The 26,950-nt window shown below is 44.3% G+C and overlaps 1 protein-coding gene across 1 annotated transcript in view; it reads left to right on the plus strand.

Annotated features, from left to right (window-relative positions):
- PGM5 (phosphoglucomutase 5) overlaps positions 1–26,950 on the plus strand; it is a 712,996-nt gene that overhangs the window by 174,143 nt on the left and 511,903 nt on the right. Inside the window, exon 5 of the mRNA XM_069228665.1 lies at positions 14,792–14,982. Coding sequence (XP_069084766.1) covers positions 14,792–14,982 — 191 coding nt within the window. The remainder of the gene's footprint in view (positions 1–14,791; positions 14,983–26,950) is intronic.

Here is a 26,950-nt window from a genome sequence, read left to right on the forward strand (position 1 = left end):
AAGCAAGTAAAAGCACCAAGCGGATACACACAATTTGCATCGTCAAAGAGGGAAAAGATGTATTTCCGATGTGGATTTTCATGTCACCACGAGAACAAAGGTCCAGCCATGGGACAGACGTGGAAGGTCTGCAGAAAATAAAACCACTTCATAACCGTCTGCAAGGCAAAAGAGAAACCAAATGTGTGACAGAAAGAAGAGAAAATGGATGCCAGAAAGTTCCTGAAGCATTCTCGCCATGCCCACAAGGCCAAAAAGTGACATCAATTACGACAAGTAGAAACCAGAGGAAGTCAATCCTCTTCAAGTTCATTCTGCAAGGGCTCATCAATGTCATTATCAAGTGCCAGTGAGGAGGATGGATGTGCGATGATGATGTCAACCAAAGGACACAAGGCACATGTTGGGCTGGCTGCATGAAAGGAAGAACAAATGAGAAAGATAAATCAAACGGAACACCCAAGTTCATTTGGATACTGCCCCAAAGATCACAATAAAAGTTAACAATTGCCCCATAGCCTTCGTCATAGTCAGTGGTCAGTCAATTAACATACTGACAGTTGAGAAGTTTAATAACCTGTCTTCTGTGCCACAACTTAACTCGTCAGACACAAAGGTATACACGTGGACTACTTCTAACCATTGAAAAGTCAAGAGTCATTCACAGTGACCACGTAATACAAAACAGATGTCAGTGCAAGCTCCAATTCATGTATTTCCAGGAACGTCATCCAGACTAATAGCTCTCAATTACAACCTACACACTCCGTAAATTGTAAGTCAGTTTCTGTCGTTTGTTCTATGGTCTTGGAAGACTCAAAACAATGAAGGTGTGACTTCCCATTAACAAGGACATTTGCCCTGTTGCTCAGCAGCACAACAGAATTGCCTTTCATTTGCAAGAACCTGTTGAGAAAGAACTGAAAATGCTGTTGAAGCCTGACATCCTCAAGCTCTTCACTGGTCCTACGCCATGGGTTTTGCCCATAGTGGTGGTGTCCAAAAAGGATTGTGGATGTGCCATGAGCATCTGTGTTAGTATGCGCCAAGCCAACAAAGAATTTGAGAAAGAAAGACATTGTGTTCCACACATAGCGGACATGATCATGCAGTTGAATGGTGCCAAAGTCTCTTCTCGTCTTGACCTGAACAAAAGGTGTCAATATAGTTGAGGAAGTGTGTGGACCTTAGATATGGAGTTCTGCTTTGAAGTACTTAGTTTGAGATTCTGTTGCCCCTCCATAACTCAATGTTTTGGAAACCTTCGCTTATACCTCCAAATTAGTTTGGAATCCATATGACTCTTGTAGTGTTGTGAAACTAGGGATGGTTAGCGTTGCTTTAGCGCCATTTATTTTGGTGCTAAGTTGGCGCTAACCTAACTCCATATTTGTTTTTTGATGCTAGACCCGTCTAGCGTTAAAACATTGGAGTTAGGTTAGCGCCATGTTTAGGAATGCCCAAACCCACCTTAGGTCGATGAGATGGAAGGTAGCAGTTCCCGTCCTAAACACAATGCTAGCCCTCTAGTGCTGTATTTACCTCCTGACACAGAAACAACACGCAAGGAGGACGCAGACTTGAATAATGGCGCTAAGCCCGCTTAGCGCCATTATTTAACGCCTGAGTCAGACCAGGTGTTAGAGTGCAGATAGGCCTAGTTCCATGGTGGAACACCATGGAATGGGCACAAAGATGCACACCCAAACCCCGAGCACCACCACCACCCACACCACAGGGACACTACAGGAGGGGGACCCCATCCCAGGTAAGTTTAGGTGAGTATATATATTTTTTTTACTGCCAATGGGGGCCCTTTACATGGGGCACCGTGCTTAGCACGGGAATGTAGGGCTTGCCCAGGGGACACTAGTCCCCTGTGGTGGGCATTAAGGTGGTGGGCATGACTCCTGTTTGTACTTAGACAGGAGTCATGTTTGTGATTGCTTGTGCGTCAAAAAATGACGCTAGGCTGATTAGCAGCAGAAATGTTGCCGCTAACCAGCCTAACGTAATTTCTGACCCACTAGTGCCATTTCCTATAACGTCATCCCCCCAGCTAGCGTCTTTTTTATTGAAGCTAACCATTTCTTTGCGCCATCGTGTGTCATTGCTTAAATATGGTGCATGGCTGGTGCTATGGAATGGTGTTAGCTCGCGCTAAATAAAATGACGCACAACTGCATTAGCGCAGTTGTGCACCATTTTCCATAAATATGGGCCTTGGTGCAGTAGGACCCTTGTGGGTCTGAGCAGACTTAGTAGAGAGATTGCATAATCTGCTGGGAGGTGTTAAGGTGTGGTTATTAATAGTCATGATGTAATCAGTGATTTAGTGTGTGATTGTATGTGGAGGAATGAAGATGTCTAATCAGCAACTCATTGTGTGGCATGTTCTTTGTATGCTCTTGGCTGGCGAGGATGATACAACTCTGACATATAATTGTTTGTTTGTCATCCTTGTCCGATAGGAGTGGACATGGAGGTGATGGTTGCAGAGCAGGTCCACTAGGGCACAACACATTGCATATAAGTGCAACTGTTTCTTTCCTCGAGATTTGGGTCGTTTTCTGAGACTAATTTTTATATATTTTTCATAATTGTAAACATTCTAGCTTAAAGAAAACGTGAGCCAAGATCTAGATTAATATCTATGTATGCATGTTTTCTGAAAAGCCAAACAGAAGCAAATCATGATCAGATATAACTTCCTGCAACATACTTCATACTTTTTTTGCCAGACTGGATATAGTGAATGAAGTGAAGGATAGTTGTTGGACAGTGGTGTTTGAGGTTTACAAAATAAAAAATGAAGAAAACTCTTAGGATAATTTTGGAAACTAAATATGCCTGACAGGGCTAAATGGTAGTTTCTGCCTATATTCTCTCTTTCTGGTTATTGAAGGTAAGCATCCTTGAATGCAGGTTTCAAAAGCAATTCTAAATCTGAATCAATAGGCCCAAATGTTCCATGCTTTAAAAAGCTGGCAAGGTTCATAAACTCATGGAGTGAGGCCATTAGGCAATTTCTGGATTTTATCTCAGGATGACCTTGATGTAAATATATACATAGGACAAAATTGTTAGGTATCTTTGAGGTAGATATTTTGAACATATGATTAAAGCTCTTTGTGGACCCTCTGTCCTGGAAGGCTTTTGCCATACATTTGTGGATCCTTCGATCTTTGGTTTGGAATATTGCATATTTACAGGAAAACATGTTTTCGAAAGAGCTGCTTAGAATTTTAATACTAGGTTAAATGAATTGAACATTATAAAGAAACCAGAAGATACATTTGTGTAAAAGTGGAAATATTGTTTTAAAACTCAAGTCTCCTAGGTAAGGGGCAGCTTGTAGTCTAGGTGAAGATGTTACCTTTGTGCTGTTGCTAAAAATGCAGGCCTATTATTACAGAATCATACACATTACACATATTAAGCAACACACGTGCATATGTGGTCTTAGACAGGTCCTCCATCTGGCCGCGTTTTAGATTTGTGTATTGGACGCTGAGACCAAAATAAAGGGTCCTGTGGTCAAAATAAATATGACTTTACGTATGCGAAAAAAAATATGTTCCTCACAACTTTACACGCATTTAAATAAATTTGATGGTTAGTGTGCACCGTTATTCCAATATCCAGTAGTTAGTAAGTTTTTTTTTGACTGAGATAATATTGCAGTGACCCTCTCACCCCTCAATGTATGTCTGAATTTTTTTAATTTCTTTAATGCTTTTTATTTCTCTGCTCTTTCATTGTTTTTACCCTTTGTTATTCTTTCAGAGTTTGGTAAAATGCTTTCCTGTTTCATTGCTTAGAGCCCTATTCATTTTTATTATTTTTGAGGAAGGCTGTTACCTTTGTATTTTGAACTCGGATGCAACGTCAACCCTTTTCCCATCGCTTAAATAAAAACATTTGGAATACAAAGTTAAAGAATATTAAGGAGAAGCCAATTATTACAGTCACATCGTAAATCTAATTTGAGATCGCTATGTACTTATCTTTGAAAATTCTCAGCCATACATTTATGGTTTATTAATAAAAATGTAAATATTTTATAAAGAGAACATCTTACACTCTGTATCTACTCAATTATGAGTTATAGGTTGGCTACGAAAAACGTAGTAAAAGAAGTAATTCTAGGTGAGCAGACTTTATCTACATTTGTCCCAGATTCACTCTTTTTTGGGAATTTACAAAATTCCACATGGATTTAGAATTAACAAAATTCCACATGTTTACTCGATGAGGCGTTGATTCTCCAGCTCAAACTCTTAGCCTGTTTCTCTAACCATCTAACCCTAACCTTTCCAGTTTCTGGCGCACCTTTTCAGTGTTTTACACTTTTCTCCAAAATACATTTTGTTACAAATGGAAAGTCCATTTACATGTTGAGAAACCCCTTTCCAAACTGTCATTGAATATAAACATTGCCTCCTTCACCCTGGTAGTACTTGTTCCTGTTCCAGAGTAGTTTTCTGTGTGCTTCAGCATGGGAAAAACTCACAGAAAAACCGTGGGCCTGATTCACAAATGTAAACTTACACTTTTGTGTAAAGTTACTATTTTTTTGGCATTGATAAACTAGGAGTTTAAATTTACTAATAGTAATTTCACAACTGTGGAGAATCAGCAAATAGTACAGACCTATCTTTTTATGGGTGGAGGCTTCACCACGGGTGCAGAGAATCTGCAATCGTAAAATTACTACTGCTTAAATTAAATTCATAGTATGTGAATACCAAAAAAATAATAAACTTACAGAAAAGTGCAAACTTGCCTTTGTTAATCAGTTCTGTAGTTTGTGACTATCCATCAGGCCCACAGAATTTGATTTTACTCATAGTAATTTTGCGACTGTTGAGACTCCGCTGATAAGGGGATCATAAAGAATAGGACTGGGGAACTTTGCAACCTTTTGATATGCATAAATCAGGATGACATCCAGGTGTTATACTGTAGTCACCTCCATGGCCTGTGTCTGGCACCAACAAGAGTGGAGACACTCCTGCTTTGACAGACAACCTCCTAGACAAAGGACATGACAGAGGATTGGGCACTTCAAAGTTGGAAATCCCCACTGACACCAATAGAAATATTTGTGCATGTGGATAAAAAAGAGCCATCTCCACACTGTACAACCTCTTTTATGGAGCTTCCTCCATGCATCCAATGCCTACAGGCAATGAAGAAATTCTGTACACAGTACTAGCATGGAAGGTGGAGGCGGAGCAGTGGGAGCAACTGAGGAAGGTACAAAGTAATACTTGTCTTGTGTCTCTGCCTGGCAAAACGTAAGAAATTCTGTCCTGGCACGAGTGCCGTAGTGGATTTGGCGTCTTAGGTGACTTCAAGCATGTCTCTTGGGACTGCCAGCAGATTACACTAGGCACATATCCTAGCAGCTACAAAGACAATATTGGGACATCCCATTTCTATTTGTTTTGGGGCTTTTGGTCTCTAAAGTGGAATAACAAACAAGAGTGGACTGTGTCTTGATTTTGAACTGTATAGGGGCAGTGAAAACTACTCAGGCTTCCTGTTAGAAAAATAAAGAGCCCCAGTCAATTAGGCAGCGCACCTAAGGGTGTGGAAGATTAAGGCAATGGAAAAAATTTCTAGACCAATACCTGATCATTGTAAGGAATTGAGATAACACGAGGTCGTCTTTTAGAATAGCTCATCCCAGCCTCTCATGTCCACCAGAATTCTGTTCCCTAAACATGTGTACTGAGGGAGGGATAACACAGAATGCCCAGAAGCCTGGAAATATCCATTAAGATGAAAACACTACTCACAAATAGTCTATCTTCTTTAATGCCGGTAATCACCTCCCATGGGGAGGATAACCAATGGATGTCTACTGATTTACCTATGGGGGAGAAAGAGGAATGCTTATTAAAAGGAAGACAGAGACAAGGGGCTAGTCAAGGATTCACTAGTTTTAATAGGCACACAATGTGTTTAGAAATTGTATACTTCTCAGTGAAGTTATCAATGTACATGTTTGCATGCAATTTAGCTATGTCTGTTTGGAACACCATAGAAAAGGCATGTTTACAAAGTCGTTGTAGCAGTTGAGCCCTGTAAGGTTCTTATGATTATCAAGTGCCCATAAGTGTGTACTTTGGTGTTCAAACAACTTTTAGACCTCCGTATATTCTTTACTACTTTTTCACACACTACTCCAACTCGACTATACTGGTATTGTATTTTATTGCAGCATTTCTAGAGCGCTTACTTTACTTACGTGGAGTGCTGAAGCACTTACTGACATGGATATCAATCTTCACTGTCTAGTGTGTATGGTTGGTGGTGTGTTGTTTTTGTTTTGAGTCTATGTGGCAAGTGTTTCATGTTGTGTGTGAAGGTCACTGGGGTGTGGTTATTGGGCTGTGGGATTTAGTACATGGAGGTATGCTGAGTGAGGATAACAAGGACTAGAGGTGGATGAGCCGCACAAGGCTTGAGCATGGCTTGAGACAGGCATCTGGCTCTTGCTCAGACCCAGTGGTGCAACAAAGGCCCCTGCAGCACCTAAGGTGGTTGGGGCCCCTGAGCTCCAGTGGGCCCCCTCAGCACAGCACCTGGGCTGAGTGAGTCTGGAGGGGAGCCCCCGCCATGTTCATTGCAGGGGGCACCCTCCTGTTTTGTTATGCCACTGTTCAGACCGAAGTCCTCTTGTTCTCTGAAGCCAAAAGGGAGCTGAGCCTTCAAGTGCCTCTTGCTCTCACTTCAGCTTTCAACACTAGTCCATCCACTGCCTCTCCGATCCTGACAGCTATATGTTGACACAGTACTGCTGTCCCCGCAGGAACCCGAGTTGAAACTGTGTATTGTGCACCACTTCATGTCCTCCATCCGTCGAGCCCATTTAGCCCACCTGCCCCATTAGCAGAGCAGCGGCAGCAGTTCCAGGTCACTCACGGAACCGCAGTGAGTACCGCTACTGCCTGTGCACTTTCTCCGTGTCCCATCATCTGATTTTTGCCAGTAATCTGCTGCTCTGTTAAAAGCAATATGTCTACCACTTCTTTTTAAAAAGTGTGGCCTACGATCACGGCTGCAAATGCACACAGAAACACTGAAGTCAGAATTCATTTGCTGGTAGTTGTAAAGCTAAGGTCAATGTCGCAGTTGTGAGCTCAGCATTGCGCCTCAGATAGAGGAGGAACACATAGGCGAGTGCCTTGCTGTTTCCCTCGCACTGCTTAAAAGGAAATACAACTGCTAGAAAATCAGACTACTTTGTAATTTGCTTGGACACTTCTCAGGTCTTTTTTCTATGCATGCCTAGCCTTACTGGGGCAAGGAGGAGGGTGGTATGCTCCGTCTTACCGTGTTTTCACGACTTAAAATGCTGATTTCTCTTTCCTAAGGACTAGTAAAGGCTGTTCATGTTTATTTATTAAAGCTGAGGTCTTCAAACGTTTTTGCTGTGAGCCCTCCGAAGCTAAATGTTTTGAAGTCTGGCCTCCCTCCAAAGCTTTGCGGCAAGAATTTGCGAGAGTAGGGGGGCAAGGCCGAGTGCAGGTGCAGGGCTTATAAAATCATTTCAAAGGTACTTTTTCTGTAGCTCATAATCCACATCGAATGTGAGACTTATAAAACAGAAAATGTATCAAACAAAAGCATTAATTGACCAAAAAAGAATGCTCTCCATAATTGGGATGTTGTGGGCGTCTTGCACCCCTGAGCCCCCACGCAACTGCACCTGCAGCACTAATGATAATAGGAGGCTTTGAGTAGCAGAAATCACCTCTGGCTCTTTCACCCCGTCCCCACCATGTCTGACAGTCACTCCAATTTTTAAACAAACTTTCTGTCCCTTTTTCTGCAAGGTGCCTCCACCCAAATACTAGAAAGGAAAATAAGCCTCTGTTTTTAAAGTGAGAGAGTCATCATTGTGAAGCAGTGGGCCCCTCATGCCCTTGTGCCACTACACATGCCTCACTAATGATACCCACTACTTGCAAAGAGGGCTGTCTTCTCTGTCCTTTGTAAAAAAACACAGCTTCTATTTTCTTATATCTCTTTCCTTGCCATCTCCCTGAGGACAATCTAAAGGGTCTCCTCTGCTTCAATGTTGCCTTCTGAGGCCCAAAGCAACACTGGCATAGCAAGTATGCATTGGGCTCTAATGCAAGAAAGGAGAATAGTGAGACAATCATGTTTGGGGTTCAGTTGGCTCCTCATACCACTGGCCCTTGGTGCCGCTGTACCTGCATCATCAATGAGACTTCTTGCCTATATGTGTTGTGACAAATAAAAAGAAAGCAGCAAGGAAAACTTTGGCTCTAATGCTCGGAAGGATGATGGTTCCCCACTCTGCTTTCTTCCCAGTAAGGCAGCTATAATTGGGGTGAAGTGGCCATTCCACCATTGGCCGTTTGCAGAAGCATTTGCGCCCCCTGGAAATGTAGCTGCTGAACCCCAAGGGGGGTCATGTCCCACAGTTTGAAGGCCTCTGCATTAAGGAAACTGGGGTAGCCCATGCTTAAGGACTTGAATACTGCAGTTTTAATTGCTCAGTTTAAAAAAATGTAAGCCTGCTTCTCTTATGCCTCTCAACATTTTCTATGGTTGTGGCCTCTTGCAGTAACAGAGAGCCATAAGAGGGACACTCTAATGAGCAGGTGCACCAGGTATACACCAGAGTGAAAAGGAGGAGGATAACGGGAGGAAGAAAAGGAGAAAAGTATTGCAAGGGGAGGAGGGAGACACATAACAAGTGGTAAGATGGCAGCAGAGAGAAAGATTTATAAAGGAAATTGGTCAGAGTGAAAAGAGGCATAAAACTGGGAGGGAGATGGAAGAAAAGATAAACAAACTTTGGGAAAGCCAATAGGGCTGGCGTTGGTTGCCAGCTTTTTGGAGTTACTGTTAGACCTGGCATCAATGGTGTGGCTTCCCCAGACTTTTTTGCCTTCTGACCTCCTGTTTGCTAACTTCTTTTGTGCTGGCTTTAGGACTCTAGGCACTTTACCACTGCTGACCAGAGCTAAAATGCATGTGCTTTTTCCCTAAAAACATGTTACCATTGGCTTATCCACAGTTGGCATATTTAATTTACTTGTAGGTCCCTAGTAAAGTGCACCACATGTGCCCATGGCCTGTACGTTATTTGCTGCTAGTGGGCCTGCAGCAATCATTGTACCACCCACTTAAGTAGCCCTTTAAACATGACTCGGGCCTGCTATTGCAAAGCCTTTGTGTGCAGTTTTAAACTGCCATGTCGACCTTGCAAGTTAATCTTCATGCCAGGACCAAACCTTCCTTTTTAATACATGTAAGTCAACCCTTAAGGTAGACCATGGACAGCTCCAAGTGCAGGTTGCAGTGTATTTAACAAGCTGGACATGTACTTCTAAGTTTTGCATGCCCAGGTAAAAAAACTCTTAAATTTGTTTTTCACTACTGAAGGCCTATCTCTCCCATAGGAAACATTTGGATAACCTTATTGTAAGGTATACTTTGAAATTGGGATGAGATGGGACCCCCAAGTTTGGTGTATCTGGAATCACAATTTAAAATCAAAAGTAATGGTTAAGTCGGATTTTAAATTCTAAATCTGAAAATGTCATTTTTAGAAATTTGGCAATTTCTTGATTTAACTCATCTAGGTGGTCATTCTGACCCTGGCGGTCTTTGACCGCCAGGGCGGAGGACCGCGGGAGCACCGCCGACAGGCCGGCGGTGCTCCAATGGGGATTCCGACCGCGGCGGTAAAGCCGCGGTCGGACCGGCACCACTGGCGGGGTCCCGCCAGTGTACCGCGGCCCCATTGAATCCTCCGCGGCGGCGCAGCTTGCTGCACCGCCGCGGGGATTCCGACCCCCCCTACCGCCATCCAGATCCCGGCGGTCGGACCGCCGAGATCCGGATGGCGGTAGGGGGGGTCGCGGGGCCCCTGGGGGCCCCTGCAGTGCCCATGCCACTGGCATGGGCATTGCAGGGGCCCCCGTAAGAGGGCCCCTAAATGTATTTCACTGTCTGCTGCGCAGACAGTGAAATACGCGACGGGTGCAACTGCACCCGTCGCACAGCTTCCACTCCGCCGGCTCGATTCCGAGCCGGCTTCATCGTGGAAGCCTCTTTCCCGCTGGGCTGGCTGGCGGTCTGAAGGCGACCGCCCGCCAGCCCAGCGGGAAAGTCAGAATTACCGCCGCGGTCTTTCGACCGCGGAACGGTAACCTGACGGCGGGACTTTGGCGGTCGGCCTCCGACGCCCGCCAAGGTCAGAATGAGGGCCCTAGTGTCTTCTGCCTGTTTCTCAATACATTTCTGGGTGGGTGACAGCCGGGCTCTTGTGCATTCCCTCCTGACAGCCACACACAAAAGGAGCTTAGGTGTGACTTGAGTAGCCATCTACATGTTCTGAAGTCTCAGGGACATTAAAGACTTCACTCCACTCTGGTACAGCTTCTGGACTCTGCCAGCCATGAGTTCTACCCTGCCAATTGGTGCCAGTCCAGTCCTGGGTCCTTGGAAGTGGGGTCTGCAGCTATACTCTACAGAAATCCATGCATCGCAGTCACTGAGCCAATCAGTACAGCAGCATCTCTCCTTGAATCCGACACATCGCCACTGCCGCTGAGGACAAAGACATTGTAGCACCAGCTGCATGGCTCGTAACCGGCACATCTCCCTCAGTCCTGATGCATCGCATCACTGGCTGCGTGGCTCAACAACAACATATTGCCTTCATCGTTAAGGGTTCTACATTGCATTGATGACTGCATGGCTTGATGATGACATATTCCTGATTGCGTGGATCAGAACCTATGCATTGCCTTTGTGTCGTCACCTCTGCTCCTAGCATAAGATCTTCGACTTAACCCTCCACACAAGGCACTGTTACAGCGGGACAAGGTTTGTCCCTGTAGTCAGGCCATGCTCCATCGCGGTCAGCCTGGACCTTTGGATTCACCCAGGTTTAACTTGACCAGATAGCCCCGGTTGGCGCTTTAAGATTCTATGCACTACATTAGCTGATATTCTTTAAAAATCCATTTCTCGACTTCTACCTATTGGATTTTTGTCTTTTGGTCTTGGTTTGTTCACTAAATTAAGCTCTATTTTTCTAACCTGGTGTGAAATATTTTGTGTGTTGTTTCACTGTTTTTACTGTTGTAAGTGTTGCACAAATACTTTACACATTCCCTCCTAAATTAAGCCTGCCTGCTCGGTGCCAAGCTACCAGAGGGTAAGCACAGATTAATTTATGGTATGTGCCTGACTTACCCTGATTAGGACTGTTGTACCTGTTTCGGAAGCTGCAGGTCCTCATTAATCTAAAGAAAAAAACATTTGGGATTGAACAGTTTAGGATGTGTATTTAGGAAAACTTATCTTTGATATGGCTTCATGGAATATATTGTTCCTCCATCTATATAAACAATATTGGCCATATGGCAAATGACTTTTCTTTAGGTTCTGGAATTCCATTGTCTTCAGGAAGGACTAAATGGTAATTTATAATGTTTCTAAGTTCATCTTTAGAAACTATTTTTTCAAGTAACTGCCACTCCATGCAGTGATTAAATGTAATGTGCTATACTGAAATATTCCAAATGTTGAAGCACGCTCATTTACATATTAAAGCATATCTTATTTTTAGCTAGCTTATTTTTACACCATGTTTTTAGTGTAATTTACATACCAAATATTTTGAGGTCTTGTGTAGGGATTTTTAGAGTCAAACCAGGCCCATGGTTTGGATTTTGCTCAGCTCTTCCTGTTAATTTTGTGGCTCGCCAACCTTTGATAAGGAATTAAACATATAAGAAGCTGAATACCCCCATAGGCGTGTGGACATGCTGTATGCATGTACACCAAATAGGTTAATCAGAGTAGGTCCAGTTATCGATATGGCAACATACACCATGCACAAACGATGCTGAGTCAGCAAAAGTATCCCAAAGTGATGAGAGTTGAAATTGGTGACATGAGTAGTAGCTATGCTCCTTTTTTGTTTAAAGACAAGATTATTGCCTACTGCTGAATAAATACACTGTATGAACGGAAAAGGGAGTGGAAGACCAATCAAGGCTCACAACCTAAGCAGAACCTATACATTCTTTAAAAGGCCTACAATCCACCTTCTCCTTGTAGGGCAAAAGACAGCAAAATTTTGAGAAGAGGTACAAGTCTCTCTCAAGCTCCTACAGGCTCCCAAAGGCATACAAGCAAGTCCTGCTCAGGTTGTGAGGCTCAGACCCTAGCTAGCCTGGCACCCTGTACATACTAGGGTGAGATGCAAAGCACATGGTAGGTTGCTGCCATGAAGGCTCAAGAATGAATAGGTCTGCCTCATGCTAACCTCTGTCCTCACCCCTCCTTGCGAGCCCAGTATTGTTCTTAGATCTCTAAGAGTAGAAACTCTTCATCCTTCTAATTTATATAAGGAGGCTCCCTCCTGACCTTCTAGAATTTACTCCCAGAAAACTGGCATTTTTGTTATTTGTAGTGAATTACCTTTTCGGGCAATAAAAAGACAATGTGGTGAACGGAGACTTAGCCTGCTTCCATTTTGTCGGCTGGGACAGCTGCAGGGCAAAGATTTGGAGTTCTCTTTCTCTTCAGTCTTAGCCCAACTCCTCTTGGACCTGTGAACTTTGTGAAAACATCTTATAGGTTTGCACAAATTAACTTTCCTTTCAATCTTCTCTGTCCACCCGAGCCCTCTTCCCCCCCAATTAACTCTGCTGTCACCGCTAGCAAGAGGTCTTGGTTTTAAAACAAAAGGAGCCAATGGGTGCCATTTCATCTTCTAGAGAACTGTTAGTTTAATCTTTCTGAATACCAGTTCCAGCCAGAGGAGCGTGTTGATTGAGCCTGCTGGATACTATGGCTGAATTCTGCCATGGGAAAGCTGAACATTTGGCTACCTTGTTCATCCAAAAACTCTGTTAAGCACATTACAGGAAAAAACAAACTATCCCAACCACCTTAAGGCTGGTCGCAATTTGGCTAGCCTTGCTGATTCCTGAGTACTTGGTCTTATTCTGATGACCCTTCCCATTGCTACAATGTGACCATAATCTCCCTTTATTGGCAATACAAGACGAAAGTATGATGAACTCTGCAAGACAGGAAAAATCTGACAACTCCACCCACTTCAAGGCTGATTGGAAAATCTCAGCCTAGATTTGCTGATTCCTGGGTTCTTGATCCCATCCTGCTGATGCTCAGCATTGCAGAAGTGTCACCCAGATTTTACTATTAGCAGGCTTTGAATCTGATGCATTTTTAATCCTGCCCACTAGTTCTCAACACACCTCTATTTTTTGCTTGGAAATATCTTTGTGCAAGTGATGGCAGTTGGTGTAGTCAGCAGGACTTTGCCCTTTAGGGAGGAGCCTTTAGCTCACTTGTAGTATTAGATTGTGTTGAGCATTTGTTCAGGGCTTACTACCCCTATGTGGGGTTTGGAAGTAGTTAGCCACATGAACAGCAAGCTATACCCTGTAGGGTGTGAGGTTGAAGGCGTGCTATTTTAGTTTTGAATCTTCATGGGAAATGCATGATGATCACCAAGTTAGTGGTGTGATGGGCGGGGGTGTGTGATAGATGTGCAAATTAGGATTACAATAAAATCAAAAATATATTAGCAGCTACACAGCCCTAGTGTAGTCACAGGGGTAGCAGGATGCTGTGTGTAAAGTATAGAAAACAGGGGGTTAATCACAGGAGGCTCACTAAGCAGGCTTGCATTGTGCTTAGTGAGTAAAAGGATGCCAGAGGAGCAAGAATGGGAATTTGTGACATGATCACAAGCCACGTACCTTTTTTTGAAGACAACAATACTGCCTAAATTCTCTAAATTAAACTAGGATTTTTTTTTATTAAAAATTCAGACCCTATTTGAAACTCTTTCTCCTAACAATTAGAACAGTCAAATTATTACAAATCAAAAAGATCTTACAGCCTGCTAAAATATTTAGTGGTTCAATTTTTGCTCCAAAGAGTACACTGCTCCTACCCATGGACGTCATTTAAGGGTTGCCAGGGGTCGCAGTTGCGACCCCTGGCTTGCCCTATGCGACCCCTAGCACTGTCTTAGCGACCCCTGTCCCCAGAGGAGCGCCAGGATCACAGTGGCAGTTCGTCCTTATGGACGTGCGTTGGAGCTCCACTCTGTTTTTTCTCAACTTGTTTCTGACTCAAACAGTGAATAATGTTGAATTATTCATAGTCAGTGTAATAAAAAGGGCTAACAATTAGATGGAATATGGCCTTCCCTGGCAGGCAGCTGAAGTAAGTAAAAAAGTGTTTTTAAATGTATGTTGTGTTCTTGCCTGCGGGTAAGTGTATGTTTATTTGAGAGAGCGTATGTGTGTAAGTATAAATATGTGCATGTGTAAGCATGTGTGAGAGTGAAATTGAAGGTCAAAGGGCGTGTAATTTTACTTCCGGTACCTCAGGCATTTTGGTTAATTGCCCTTCATGCTCCTACCCCTTTGAAGCCTAAGTTTTATAAAATATTTCCCTTTGGTCAGCGTTACAGATGAAGAAGACATGATATAAATGAATTCATGGGAATGTATTCCCAAAACCTAAACAATCAAGATTATTGTTACAGGCCTTCTGGAAGAGAAATATTTTCACAAGGCTACATAATATATCTGGGTCTGAGCAAAAAGCAAATGAGTTGGCTTCATGTCTATTTGTGTGTATTCACGTGCTTTATTTGTACCCAAAAGCCCCGATGTTACATGAAACACAGCAAATCCAGTGGCGAAGAAAGGCGTACACTTTAGTAAATGGCTATTTTTTTCCTTAGTGATGGGGCCCTATGTACGGCGGGTCCTCTGCGATGAACTAGGAGCTCCCGCCAATTCTGCCCTGAATTGTGTTCCACTGGAGGATTTTGGCGGGCAGCAACCCGATCCAAACCTGACTTACGCCACTACGCTACTGGATGCAATGAAAGGAGGAGAGTACGGGTTTGGAGCTGCTTTCGATGCTGATGGTGTAAGTCATCTTTTAATTACAGGCATCCTTTTTTACAGTAATCATTCTATTTTCCTTTTCAGTAAACTTAAGTGTGCAGAGCCTAATGTCATGTGTAACCTACACTCCACGTTTCTATTTTAGCTAGTGGTGTAAAGAACGAGTACACACTGTATTTGGTATGAGTTTCCACTCACATTTTAAGTTTTTTTAAATATATATTTTATCAAGGTCTCCAATGGACAATTACAATACAATATCTCAACTGTCCCTCATCCTCCCACCCCACCCAAAAAGGAGCAGTCCACATCAACCATTATTAAGTGTCAGTTAAATTCTGGCAGTAAAATAGAACGAATATGCTCAAGAGAAATTCTTCAGTTACATGCTAATGATTACGAGGATTATAAAATGAATCTACACAGTTAATCTGTTACAAATCGTCATTTACTTCCGCCTCTGCATTATAAAATGATGATACACAGTTAATCTGTTACAAATCGTCATCTACTTCCGCTTCTGGGGGTCCACAGTCTGTTATAAACGTATCTCTGCTAAATCTCACTTCATCCTCTCATCTTGACCTTGCCAGTATATATTAGTTTGCGTTTTACCATGCATTCAGCACGCACCCATCTCACGTATTCCCAGAGCCACTGTTTACCAGTGGGTAATCTGGTTTTGATCCACTGTTTAGCTATACATTTCTGGCTACCACCAGCCTCAGTTCAGCAATTGTTTTGCATGCTTGGTGTCTTGGGCCCGGGGTATGAAGCCCAAGAGACACAGTTGTATGGACGGCTGCAGTGGTATTTCAGTCAAATCCTTCAATACCTTAATTACATCATTCCGTAAATCTCGTAGCCCCAGGCGTTACGACCACATGTGTAAAAAGGTCCCTATTGCAATCTTACATTTGGGGCAATTCTCAGGTTTAGCAGGGTCTATTCTGTGCAGCCAGCTCGGTGTAACATAATCTCTTTAAATGCATTTATAAATGATCAATTTGAGCCTCACATTGGGCGTAACTCTCCTGGAATTGCTAAATATATGGACCCAGTCCTTGTCCTGTATCGCTTCACCTACATCATTTTCCCACTGTAACCTCAATGACCCGATACGGGGGTATCCTTCGGCAAAGGTAATGTCCAAAATCCGGTAAGACTTGAATCAGAATATGTTGTTGTGTGGCCATTTTAGCTATAATTGTACACATGTTATTTTAGCACATTAGACCTGGCGCTGTGCACTTTAACCTAGTTCTATTTTATTCGGCTTTGTTTTATTATTTTTATCATTAGCCACATTTGCGGTCTTGTATTATTTTCTCTATCTAGCTGTTCTTCGCCTAGGTCAGAATTACATTCTTAAACAAGACATTTCTTTCACTCTGTGCTTTTCTCAAGGCTGCAGTAAGATAGGTTGCCTGCAAACGTGGTACGCTTTGTCTCAATGTTCACAGAAACATACACACTCTTACGTGGGGATCCTTTCTTCGAACATCAGATGTTTTATTATAAAAACACTACTTCGACCCATGTACATTAGAGGGAGATTCCAGTCAGATGACCACAACTGTATGCTGATTGCTGATTGCCTCTCTACAGCTGCTTATGTAGACTACAGGCCTCTTGCTCAGGTATGAGGGATGATGTCTTCCCAGGGGAGAACCTGAAAGGCAGAATTAGAGCTTAACATGCTGTGCTCTAACATAGTTTAGGTAGGAACTATCTCTACAAACCTTAGTGACAGTATGGTAGCGTTATTCTTGTGTTTTACTCTCATTGCCACAATTTAATCCCATTGTGCTTCATTGTCCTAGTTATTGCAATACATGCTTTATTATCTAAGATGCAGTTACTTCAATAAAATGTTATTGAACCTTACTCTGCCTCTGACTGCATACGTGAGACTAATGTAACTGAGTGAAACGGATGAGATCTGAGTGACCACGATTCCCCTGAGGAGTCATATATGTCATGCTCCCAGCTGCCCCCATCATCCCTGCTCTTGGGTGGAGATAAGGCACTGCTAGTTAGCTGGAACAAACCTGGATTGGGCCGACAGGTGTCACATGGTGCGGGATCAGACTCAGTCCCCGCAGTACAGATGATTCTGCCGCCCAAATCCAGTAGTCTCATTAAGATAATGAGAACCTACTTGACAATGTGTGTCTAGTTCCTGTGGGAATCCCATCCAGGCCTTGCGAATGGCCGCTGCCAGCCCTGCATAAGATAGAAAACATCTCCTAGTCACACCCCATTTGACACAGAAGGCCGGATAGCTCATTAGTTTGCCGCCTTCATATAAATCCACTAATGTTTGTGGAATATCATTCCCAGTGGCAGTTCGTGGGGTGCAGATGGGGTTGAGGGGGCACATGGCGGGGTGGGAATAAAAATAAATGAAATAAGAAAAAAAACACTTACCTCCCCGCCATCGCGCCACTACGCTCCTCCGTCTTCTTGGTGCAGGCACAGGCTCCCAGCCTGCCCTGCGGCCAATACTGACGCTGCTGAAAGCAGCGTCAGGATTAGCTGGGATCGCCCTGGCTGGCAACCATGTTGCTGGGATGGAGAGAACCCTGTGCGCATGTGTGTTTGGCCGGCCCGAGACAGCCAGCCAAACATACATGCACAGTGAGTGGAAGTGCTATGTACTCCCCTTCAGTGCACATCACCCCGTGGCCCTACCCCTTTCAAAGAAAACTATAAGAAACATAGTTTAATATAGTTTTCTTTGAAAGGTTTTGCAGCTGCCGCTGCTGGCAGGGGCACGACGCTCCTCCGCCCTTATAGAGGAGCCACCCCTGATCATCCCTCTCTCAGTGTTGCATAAACATAGGCATCATAGGACTAATTCCTGTATACCACAGTATCAGACATTGGGAGTACAATGCCTGCTCTCATATACTCAGTAGATTGCAGATCTGCAAGGGAAGCAACCCCATCTTTTTTCTCTGGACTAGCAGTAGAGCCAGGAGCTCGCACAGCTTAACCACTCTTGCCAATATGTCAGTGGCCTGATCAGTTTGCTGTTTCGGGAACCAGGCAACCAGATGCTGCACAAGGGATGCCCAATAATAGCTGCAAAAATGCAAAGCATGTAGCCCTTCGCTACCCCTTGGTAGGTGTAGCACCCTTAAATTAATACGTACTCTCCTGCTACCCCAGTATAGTAATCAAAGCTGTTTGTCTATACGCTGGAAGCAAGCATCTGGTACTTGCATTGGCATATGCTGTAACACACACATTACTCATGGTAAAACAATAATTTTGCTAATTGCTATCTGTCCCATGAGTGACATCGGGAACCACAGGCTCAAATAAATCACTAAGTATTTGACAGGGGTTGTCTGAATCCTGATGCTAGGGAGAGAACCCTCCCCTATCCCAGTTACCCTCAATGGGTAGATTACTGATTTATCGGAATTTAACATGAACCCTGAATGTGTCCCTACTTCTGAAATCATGTCATGAGTCACCGGACACGAACGCTATGGGTCTCGCAGATTCAGCAAAATATTGTCAGCATTCAGCGAGATGATCTCCCACCTATTCCCAACCATCACTCTGTCCCCTTCATGTCTAGTTCACATCAACCTTGCTAAGGGCTCAATACCTAGGGCAAATATTTGCGATGACAGGATGCACCCTTGTATAGTCCCCTTCTCCACCCATCAACTGTCCGATAACCTATTGCCTACATTTACTATGACTTTACTATCAGTGTAAAGCAATTGTATCCATGTCAAGTAGGTGTTACCCGGTCCATAGTATCTGAGTGTTCAGTCCATGAATATCCAATCAACAGTGCTAAATGCTGTATGGGCATCTAAAATGGCAATTGCACAAGGTTCCTTCCCCTTCAAAATATGTTCCATCATAAGGTGTGCCTTCCTAATATTGGTCGGAAGTTGCACAACCCCCCACAAACCCTGCCTAATCTGGGTGTATGAGCTCCACCCTGCTACCCTTGCCAAGCGATGACCCATGATCTTCTCCAGGATTTCCACATCCACGTTAATCATCAACAATGGGCGGTATGATTCACAGTCATATAGGTCCCTCCCTGGTTTGGCAAATCCACTATATATGCCTCCCTCAGTGCAGCAGGAGGCACCCCATGGTTAAAGGCCTACCCATAGTTAATAATGGTCCACATAAGAAGTCTATATATTCCTGATAAAATTCAACAGACAGACCATCATTCCCCGTTGTCTTCCCTGTACTCATTTGTTTTATTGCCCACTTAATATCTGACTCGTCAATCGGGGTATTCAAGGTCTCCCTCATTCCATCATCCACCACAGGTAACTGCGCTTCATCCAGTATATTGTTTGTACCCGCTTCATCATGCTCACCCTGTCATGTGTACAGAGCACAGTAAAACTCTGCAAAATGGCATCAAATATTCTCATGGGTGCTGAGTGTCACTCCACATGCATCTTTAAGTGTAACAACTGAATTCCCACCCTCCTCTATATTTATCAACCACACCAGTAGTTGGCCCGGCATATCTCCCTTCTCATGTTGGATCTCTGTGTATGTCTTGTAGTCATGGTGACCTAGTGTTTCATAGGCCTCATCCACTTCACCCTCTAACCTGTGTTGTTCCTCCCAAACCGCTTCTGTGTGTGGAGCCCTGCAATCTATGTCTCCTATCTGGAACTCCAGGGTGGTAACCATGAGCTGCAGTATTTGATGCATCCCATGGATGACAGTCATACATTTACCCTTGATAGTCACTTTAAAGGCATCCCATAGGATCCCAGCAGGGGTAACCACACCTGTGTTAATGGCAAAAATCTTTCTCACCGCCTCTCAGATTTCCTCTCTGTAGATTTGGTCCTACAGTCAGGGCATCTGAAAGCACCACAGTGGTATCGAGGCTATATATGCACACACCCTCAGCGAGGCCACCAATGGGGTGTGATCTGACAATGTACGATCAAGGTATCACACCATCCCAAAGTTTGCAGGCTGCTCTGGATGCACCAATAAATAATCAATTCTGGAAAATGTGCGGTGCGGGACGAGTAAAAAGAATAATCTCTAACCTGACTATTCACCGTCTGCCACAGTTCTATTAAATTTAAAGTATCCATACTTTCCATTAGGGCCCTACAAGCCCTGCCCAACAGCTTTGCCACAGGCCTAGAGCTATCTAGCTCCCTGTCCAGCACACAGCTATAATCCCTCATTCATATGATATCGTAATGTGTGTAAGGTGTCAGCAGGCGTGTCAGCTCCTCAAAGAAGTCTGGAGTATATTAGGTGCATGTGAGGAGAGGAGTACTGTTGGCATACCTCCAATCTCTCCAACTACCCTTACATAACGACCATCAGCTACCTTCAATTTGATGTCTAAATGTAGCGGAATGCTAGCATCCACCCATAATAACACTCTCTGGGCCAAAAAAGGTGAAACTCGCGTACCATAATTTGCCTCCCCATTTACCACGTATCTTCTCATGCTCTTGAGGCTTAGGGTGCGTCTCCTGTAACATAAGGATTTTGACCCGATGCCTGTGGGCAAAGGACCAGATTCTCTTTCGCTTAATGGGATTCTGGATCCCCTTAATATTCCATGACAATATTGTCACCTCCATGTGTGAATATGATCTGCATCTCTGTATGCACGTATTGTTATAGCTGCCCGTAAATGTGGCACTGATAGCAATCACTCCTTCTCAACAAGTGTAACAGTGATAGCACCCTTTCTCCTCCTCTCCCATGTGGCCTACCCCAACCTGCCCTCCATAATTCACATAGTAAGTGTCATTCTCTTCCCTTAAAGAACAACAAACAAACTTCCTAGTTACAGCATGGTGTTCCCAGGGATCCCTGGCATAGGTTCCCCCAGGTACATCAGTGCCATTGGTGGCTCACATATTAGAAAAAAACATGTGCCAAAGGCATCCCTTCCCTGGACGGTTCTCATACTAATCTCAGTCATCTATGGTGGACTACCCTCTTGTTAACATGGAACAGCATTGGCACACCCACCCCCTAGCAACCTTCAGCATGACACAGAACATTAACTTTACACATCACTATATTAGGAATCAATAGCTCCCAAGAAATTGCATAGCCTCTTCAGCTTGGTCAAAGAAGTGTCATTTCAACTGCAAATCCACCCTCAAGCGTGCCATGGGGCAACAAAGCATAGTCATCCCCGTGGTCCCTGAGTTTCCTTCCATGAAAGATCTGCATCTTTTTTGTGTAGCTATGCCATAATGTAGCCGCTGGCAAGATGCTTACTTTATCTCTATATGATAGAATGCGGGCAATCAGCATACACGGAGGAGCACAAGGTTTAGTCTTGCCACTGGGAGTTCTATGTGCTCTATCCACATTTAACCCTCCTTCCGTGTTCAGTCCCGGAAGCATCATAGGTAGCCAAGTATCCAGAAATAACTCCTCAGGTGCTGTTTCTATGCACACATTATTGCACCTAGATCGATCCTCCCAATCAGCTAGTTTAGTTTCTTTTTGATGTTGATTCCACTCCTGGTCTGCGAGCTAGTTAGTGTGAGCTCTTAGAAGTTCCTCTGCATCATCAGCCCTGGTGTCTAAATCTTTTATACCGTCCCTCATCTTATCCATGTCATGGTGCAGCAGCGCTACAGTGGTTGCCATGCCATCAATTTTTTCAGGGATTGCTTTATTGCCCTCCAATATGACATTTTTAATATTGAAGGTAGACAGTGGAGCAACCTCCTGCACCGCCCGGTCCCTGCCAGCAACCCCACTTTGCGACATTCTAGCAATGCCACTCAATAGATGAAACTAGTATACTATCAGCAGCAAACTTCATGCATGGGGCATTCCACACAAATTACAGTCATTAGCACTTCAGTATGAGTCTCAAAACCAACCTGTATTAAATCAGTAAAGGGGGGAGAGGATGCCAATGCTGGCCACCACTGCTAGAAGTCCCGGCAAAATTGTCCACAGCACCCCATCTGGGTAGCTGCAAATCACCACTGCTGCAGGGCCAGCGCATGGCCCCCACCATCCCCACAGCCCCACAGCACCTCCAGAAAGAGGCCCTGCTCTTCAGTGCTCAAATCAATAGGGACCAGTGTTTCCTCCGATTCACTGCCACCACCTGGCCCAGGTTGTCTGAGATTAGGGCAGGCAAGGCAGGCTCACACCCCTACATCAGCCCTGGGGATTAAAACAGTAATATGAAAGGAGGTAGGGGGCGCTCCCCACAGTCCTCCCTATCCTCTGATACTGGCACAGCTTAGCGTGTCACAAGGTTGAACACAGGTGGCCTGCAACTCCAATTGGGCCCTCAGACTGTTCACTTCACTGTTCACTGCCGCTGCTAGGGTATGTCACTGTTGATGATCTCTGCCTTCCACAGTACTTGTTAAGGCACAGTGCTGGCGGCCTCTCAGCACCTCCGACTGCTATCGGGACTACGCACCTCCACTCGTGATGCAGTCCCCTCTAGTGCTACTGTGTGGCTGCGGATGGGCTGCACTGCTCCGTTGCAGCCCCACCAAGCAGAGGCACCAGGCTCCCAGGAACAAACTCGCCAGGTGTTGGACCACAACTTCAGTCATCTCCAGAACTAGGGAGTAGCACAGCGTGGTCAACTCCCCGGCACCTTCAACAGCTCGTTCGGCCACTCTGATGTCTTCTCTGCTGTCACGATTGGCCCCGCACAGGCTGTATTCTCCCGCTACAACTCCACTGGGCAACACACAAGGTCAGGCTTCTGTAAATACACTCTCTGGTTGGGGGCCTCAATCCCAATCATCCCTAAGCTCCATCATGCAGTGTATGAGGCCAAGGGAAGGTCCCACTGACTGCGATGCGTCAGAGCTCCGATCAGTCACGTCCGCTCATTGGCTCCGCCTCCCAACTCACATTTTAGTAACAAGTTTATTATGAAGAGTTCATTAACCAACAACTTTGTGGAAAGTGTGTTTTCATTCTGCACTATAATCTCGATTTTTCCCTCATACAACTATTTGGGGCTAGAAAGCGCAGTGCAGTGTTCAAATTGGGTATGAAAATTACAGCCTCCACCAAGCATAAGAATTGTGGATCGATAAAGAGATTGGTCTATTAGTTGAGGAGGGTGAAAAGCCACCTCAAATAACTTTTACAATACTTGTCAAGTTGAATCATCAAAGTCACTGAATAAACCTGTGCTTAACCTCCTAGGAACTATGGCACTGAGCATTCTAGCTTAATCTATTGGGACAAAGGAAGCGGGCAGGCCTCTGTCAGGTTCATCTGCGTGTGACAGGGTGGTGCTCTTTGAAGTGTGCCTAGTACCTGGGCACAGCGCCCAGGTCATCCTGTCAAGGGTAGGCCGCCACCCGCCACTAGGGCTTGTCCCTTTCTTCACTGTCTGGGAGTAATCCACATCTCGCCATAGGGGACCCATTAGGAGTCAGTTGGTATTTGAATACTGACAGAAAGGTCTCCAGAAGTTTAGGCAAGGGAAAATAACCTTTCCAAAGTGCCCTTTGCAACATAGTTAGTCACAATTTGATTTCACCATAAAATTTGATTTTTAATATCTATTAAAATGAGTCCTTGAATTATATTTTTAGCTGCTTCCAAACCAAAATGATTATTATAAGGTGTTCTTACGCCATTTTGTGTTTTCCTACGGGGCAGCTAACTGTGTCACAGTGAAAAAATTCTTTTAGGGCTCTATTGTTATCCAGATGTGAATAACATTAATTTCTACATGCTCTATTTTTAAATATCAAGCAATAAGGCCTACCTTAGGGATACCATAAATATTTAAAAAGAAGTTTTCGGCCTATCAAAAGGATGATTTTCACAGGTCGAGTTAGTTATTGAAAAGCTGCAGAGCCAGGGTCCAGTGGCAGGCCTGGAGATATTATTTACAGTGCTGCTGTAGGTTATGATGTGCAAATTTGTAGAGCACACTATCACCCGGGAGGGTATTCTCGCACTGAGCAGGTGTGTGCTTAGCCACACATAGAGCCTAGTGGCACTAATCGAAAAGCCAGGTCTTCAGCTTCTTGCAAAATTCGAGAAGCGAGGAGGAGTTTCTTATGTGCAGCAGCAGGTCGTTCCATACTTTAGGAGTGATGTAGAAGGCTTGACTGGCAGATTTGGTTTTCCGTATGGGTGGGATTTGCGTAAGTAGAAGCCCGAAAGAGCAGAGGTGTCTAGAAGGTTTGTGAAAGGAAATGCTGTTACTGAGGTATACTGGGCCAGTGCTATGTACTGCCTTGAAAGTGTGGGTGAGGAATTTGAATTGTGCTCTTTTGCAAATGGGGAGCTAATGGAGCTCTTTCAGGTATGGTGTGATGTGAGTATGGTGTGGGCGGTTAGGAGTGATTCTGGCTACCAAGTTATGAATGGTCTGCAGCCTTATGGTGAGTTTTTTGGATGATCTTGGCATTGAGGGTGTTCCCGTAGCCCAGCTTGCTTGTGACCAGGGCATGTGTTACGGTTTTCCAGGTGCTGATTGGGAGCCATTAGAAAATCTTCCTCAGCATCTTCAGAGTATAGAAACATGAAGCAGTGACAGCATTGACTTGGGTGGTTATGTCGATTTTGCTGTCAATGAGGATCTGGGGGTTCTTGGCATGGGTTTTGGGGGTGGGTGTTGGTCCTAGCTCTGTTGGCTACCAGGTGAAGTTCCACAGTGATGAGCTCTTCCCAAAGATCATGAGTACAGTCTTGTCAGTGTTCATCTTTAGACAGTTGGTCTTCAGCCAGTAGGAGATTTCATTCATGAAGGCATTCAACTTGATCCCTCTACTGAGTGTCTGTAGTGGATGGCACAATGAGTGCTGTAGCTCACTTGAAGCATTTGAGCTATAGGCCCTGGATGCATGTAGTATCATATACAAGGCACTTACAAATAAATCAAATGTGACAACTAAGTGCATTTCAATTTCAGTGTGTTTTAAGGGAGAGCACAACATTTTAATACTGGTTAGAAGGAATATAGTATGTAGAGTACTAAAGCCAACAAAAACTGTACATGGAAAAATCTGGAGCACACCACACAAAAAACAATAACTTCTAACAGTTACTTTTGTGCATGCATAGAAAAAACAAAAATAAGTAGGAATCAATACTTTCAGTGCAACCAAATATGTCAGGTTCAATTACCCATTCCCATTTTAAGGGATCTCTGACAAACCAGAAATGATGAAACACTTCTTATATTTCACGACTGGTGTCTGTGGGAAGTGATTATTAGTACCCGTGACTTGTATTTTTGAAGAGCATGTTTTATTTCCTCCATTTTCCTGTACTGTTAGCCTTTACTCCAATCCCCTCCACTTTTATCAGTGGTCTTAGTGTCTTAAAGCACTTTTGTAAATGCAGAGCCCAGGTCGGGACAAGAGACAGCCATAGCGAGAAAAGAAAAGTCGTGAAGTTCCGGTAATATTGCTGGGCAGAGGTAGACAGATGTGGAAGCATGAGTACACTTAATGGCTTATTACATAACCTACCAAGAGTGAGAGTAAAACATAAACTTTGCTGCTGTAAGTTAGCACTGACTTCCTTAATAAAAGAATGGAGAATAGTAACACTCCATTAAGAAGAGTGTAGTTCGATATCATTAGTACCTTGTTGCACATTAGCACTGTCCCACTTGCTTTAAGTAATCCTTCCAGAGATGTAAGACGCATAAACCAGAATATCACAACTTTACATCCCAATGACATCACAGGAATGCATTACATGCAGGTGTGTAGCTAGCAATAGTGTAGCAGGTGCAGTAGCATTGACTCCAGCATGTGTGGTCTGTTCACTGCTCCCCAACTACAGGTGTTTTATATACATATCTTACCAAACCAGGGAATGCAGTTCATTTTCTCTTGCTTTCATTAGGGCTCATGGTAACTTTGTTATGCTACTGCTCACCAGGGTTGGCCTATAAGACAATATCGCCGTGCCAGATGGGCCAGTCTGGCAGGTCAGTATATGGCACCATTTTGTGGCTGTGTGTGGGCCAGCTTTCATGGTATGTTGAGCTGGTTTTGTGGATATAGTGGTCTGGTCTTATAGACATCATTAAATAAAGGCAATAGCAACCAGCACTGTGCAGGCTCTGGATGTTGTTATCCCTTTGCATGCAGTGTGGTTGGAGTACATCAAAAAGAACCCAAACATCAGTGGGATCACAACACCACGTGATGCAAAGAAAGAAGACAAGTGTGTTCTATACATGGACAACGTCACTCTCTTCAGTGCACATGGGAAATCGATCCAATTCCTGCTGGAGGCATGCAAGGACTTTGGTAAAGCCTCTGGGGTGAAATTAAATGTGGACCAATCACAGAGGAAACTCTTCAGTCAATGGGACCTATGCAACAAACCTCTCTCTGTCTCTGTCAAGGCAGGACTGGTGAAGATCCTTGAAGCCTTGTTTGGAGAGAATTGGCAGCATCAAAGATCTGGATTGAACGCCTGGCCAACGTCAAACAGAACTGGTCTCTGAGAAACTTGAGCATCGAAGAGAAGGCTCTAGTGTTCAGGTTGCACAGGTGCCCATGCTGCAGTATGTGGCATGGACTAGCCACTCCTGGCCAATGTAGCACAGACTATAAACAGCATGGTCTTCCACTTTGTCCGGAACTCGAAGATGGACAGGGTTTAAAAATCAGTCCTGCACAAGGAGTACCTGCAAGAGGCAGAAGGCAGTCCCTAACTTCCTCAGGGCCTGCTTTGTGTGTGGCTTCACCCGAATAAGCCTGTCAAAGAAGAACAAGGACCACTCAGCCTACCGGATCTTCTGTTTTTGCCTCCTACCAGTGTGCAGAAGTCTGGGGTGGGACAAGTGGGAGAATGCAGTACTGTTTAACTGGGACCTCCTTTGGCACTACAGGGAGAGAGAGAAGTTTGTGGAAGAATTTGGCTGGACTGTTTCACACCAAGCCTTTGGAAGCCCAAGACAATTCACAAACTGATCATGACCAGGAACACCACACAACCAGTGAGCATCCTGCCATCTGCAACAGCAACTC

This window comes from Pleurodeles waltl, chromosome 1_1 (assembly GCF_031143425.1).
Source record: "Pleurodeles waltl isolate 20211129_DDA chromosome 1_1, aPleWal1.hap1.20221129, whole genome shotgun sequence".
Classification (NCBI taxonomy): Eukaryota; Metazoa; Chordata; class Amphibia; order Caudata; family Salamandridae; genus Pleurodeles; species Pleurodeles waltl.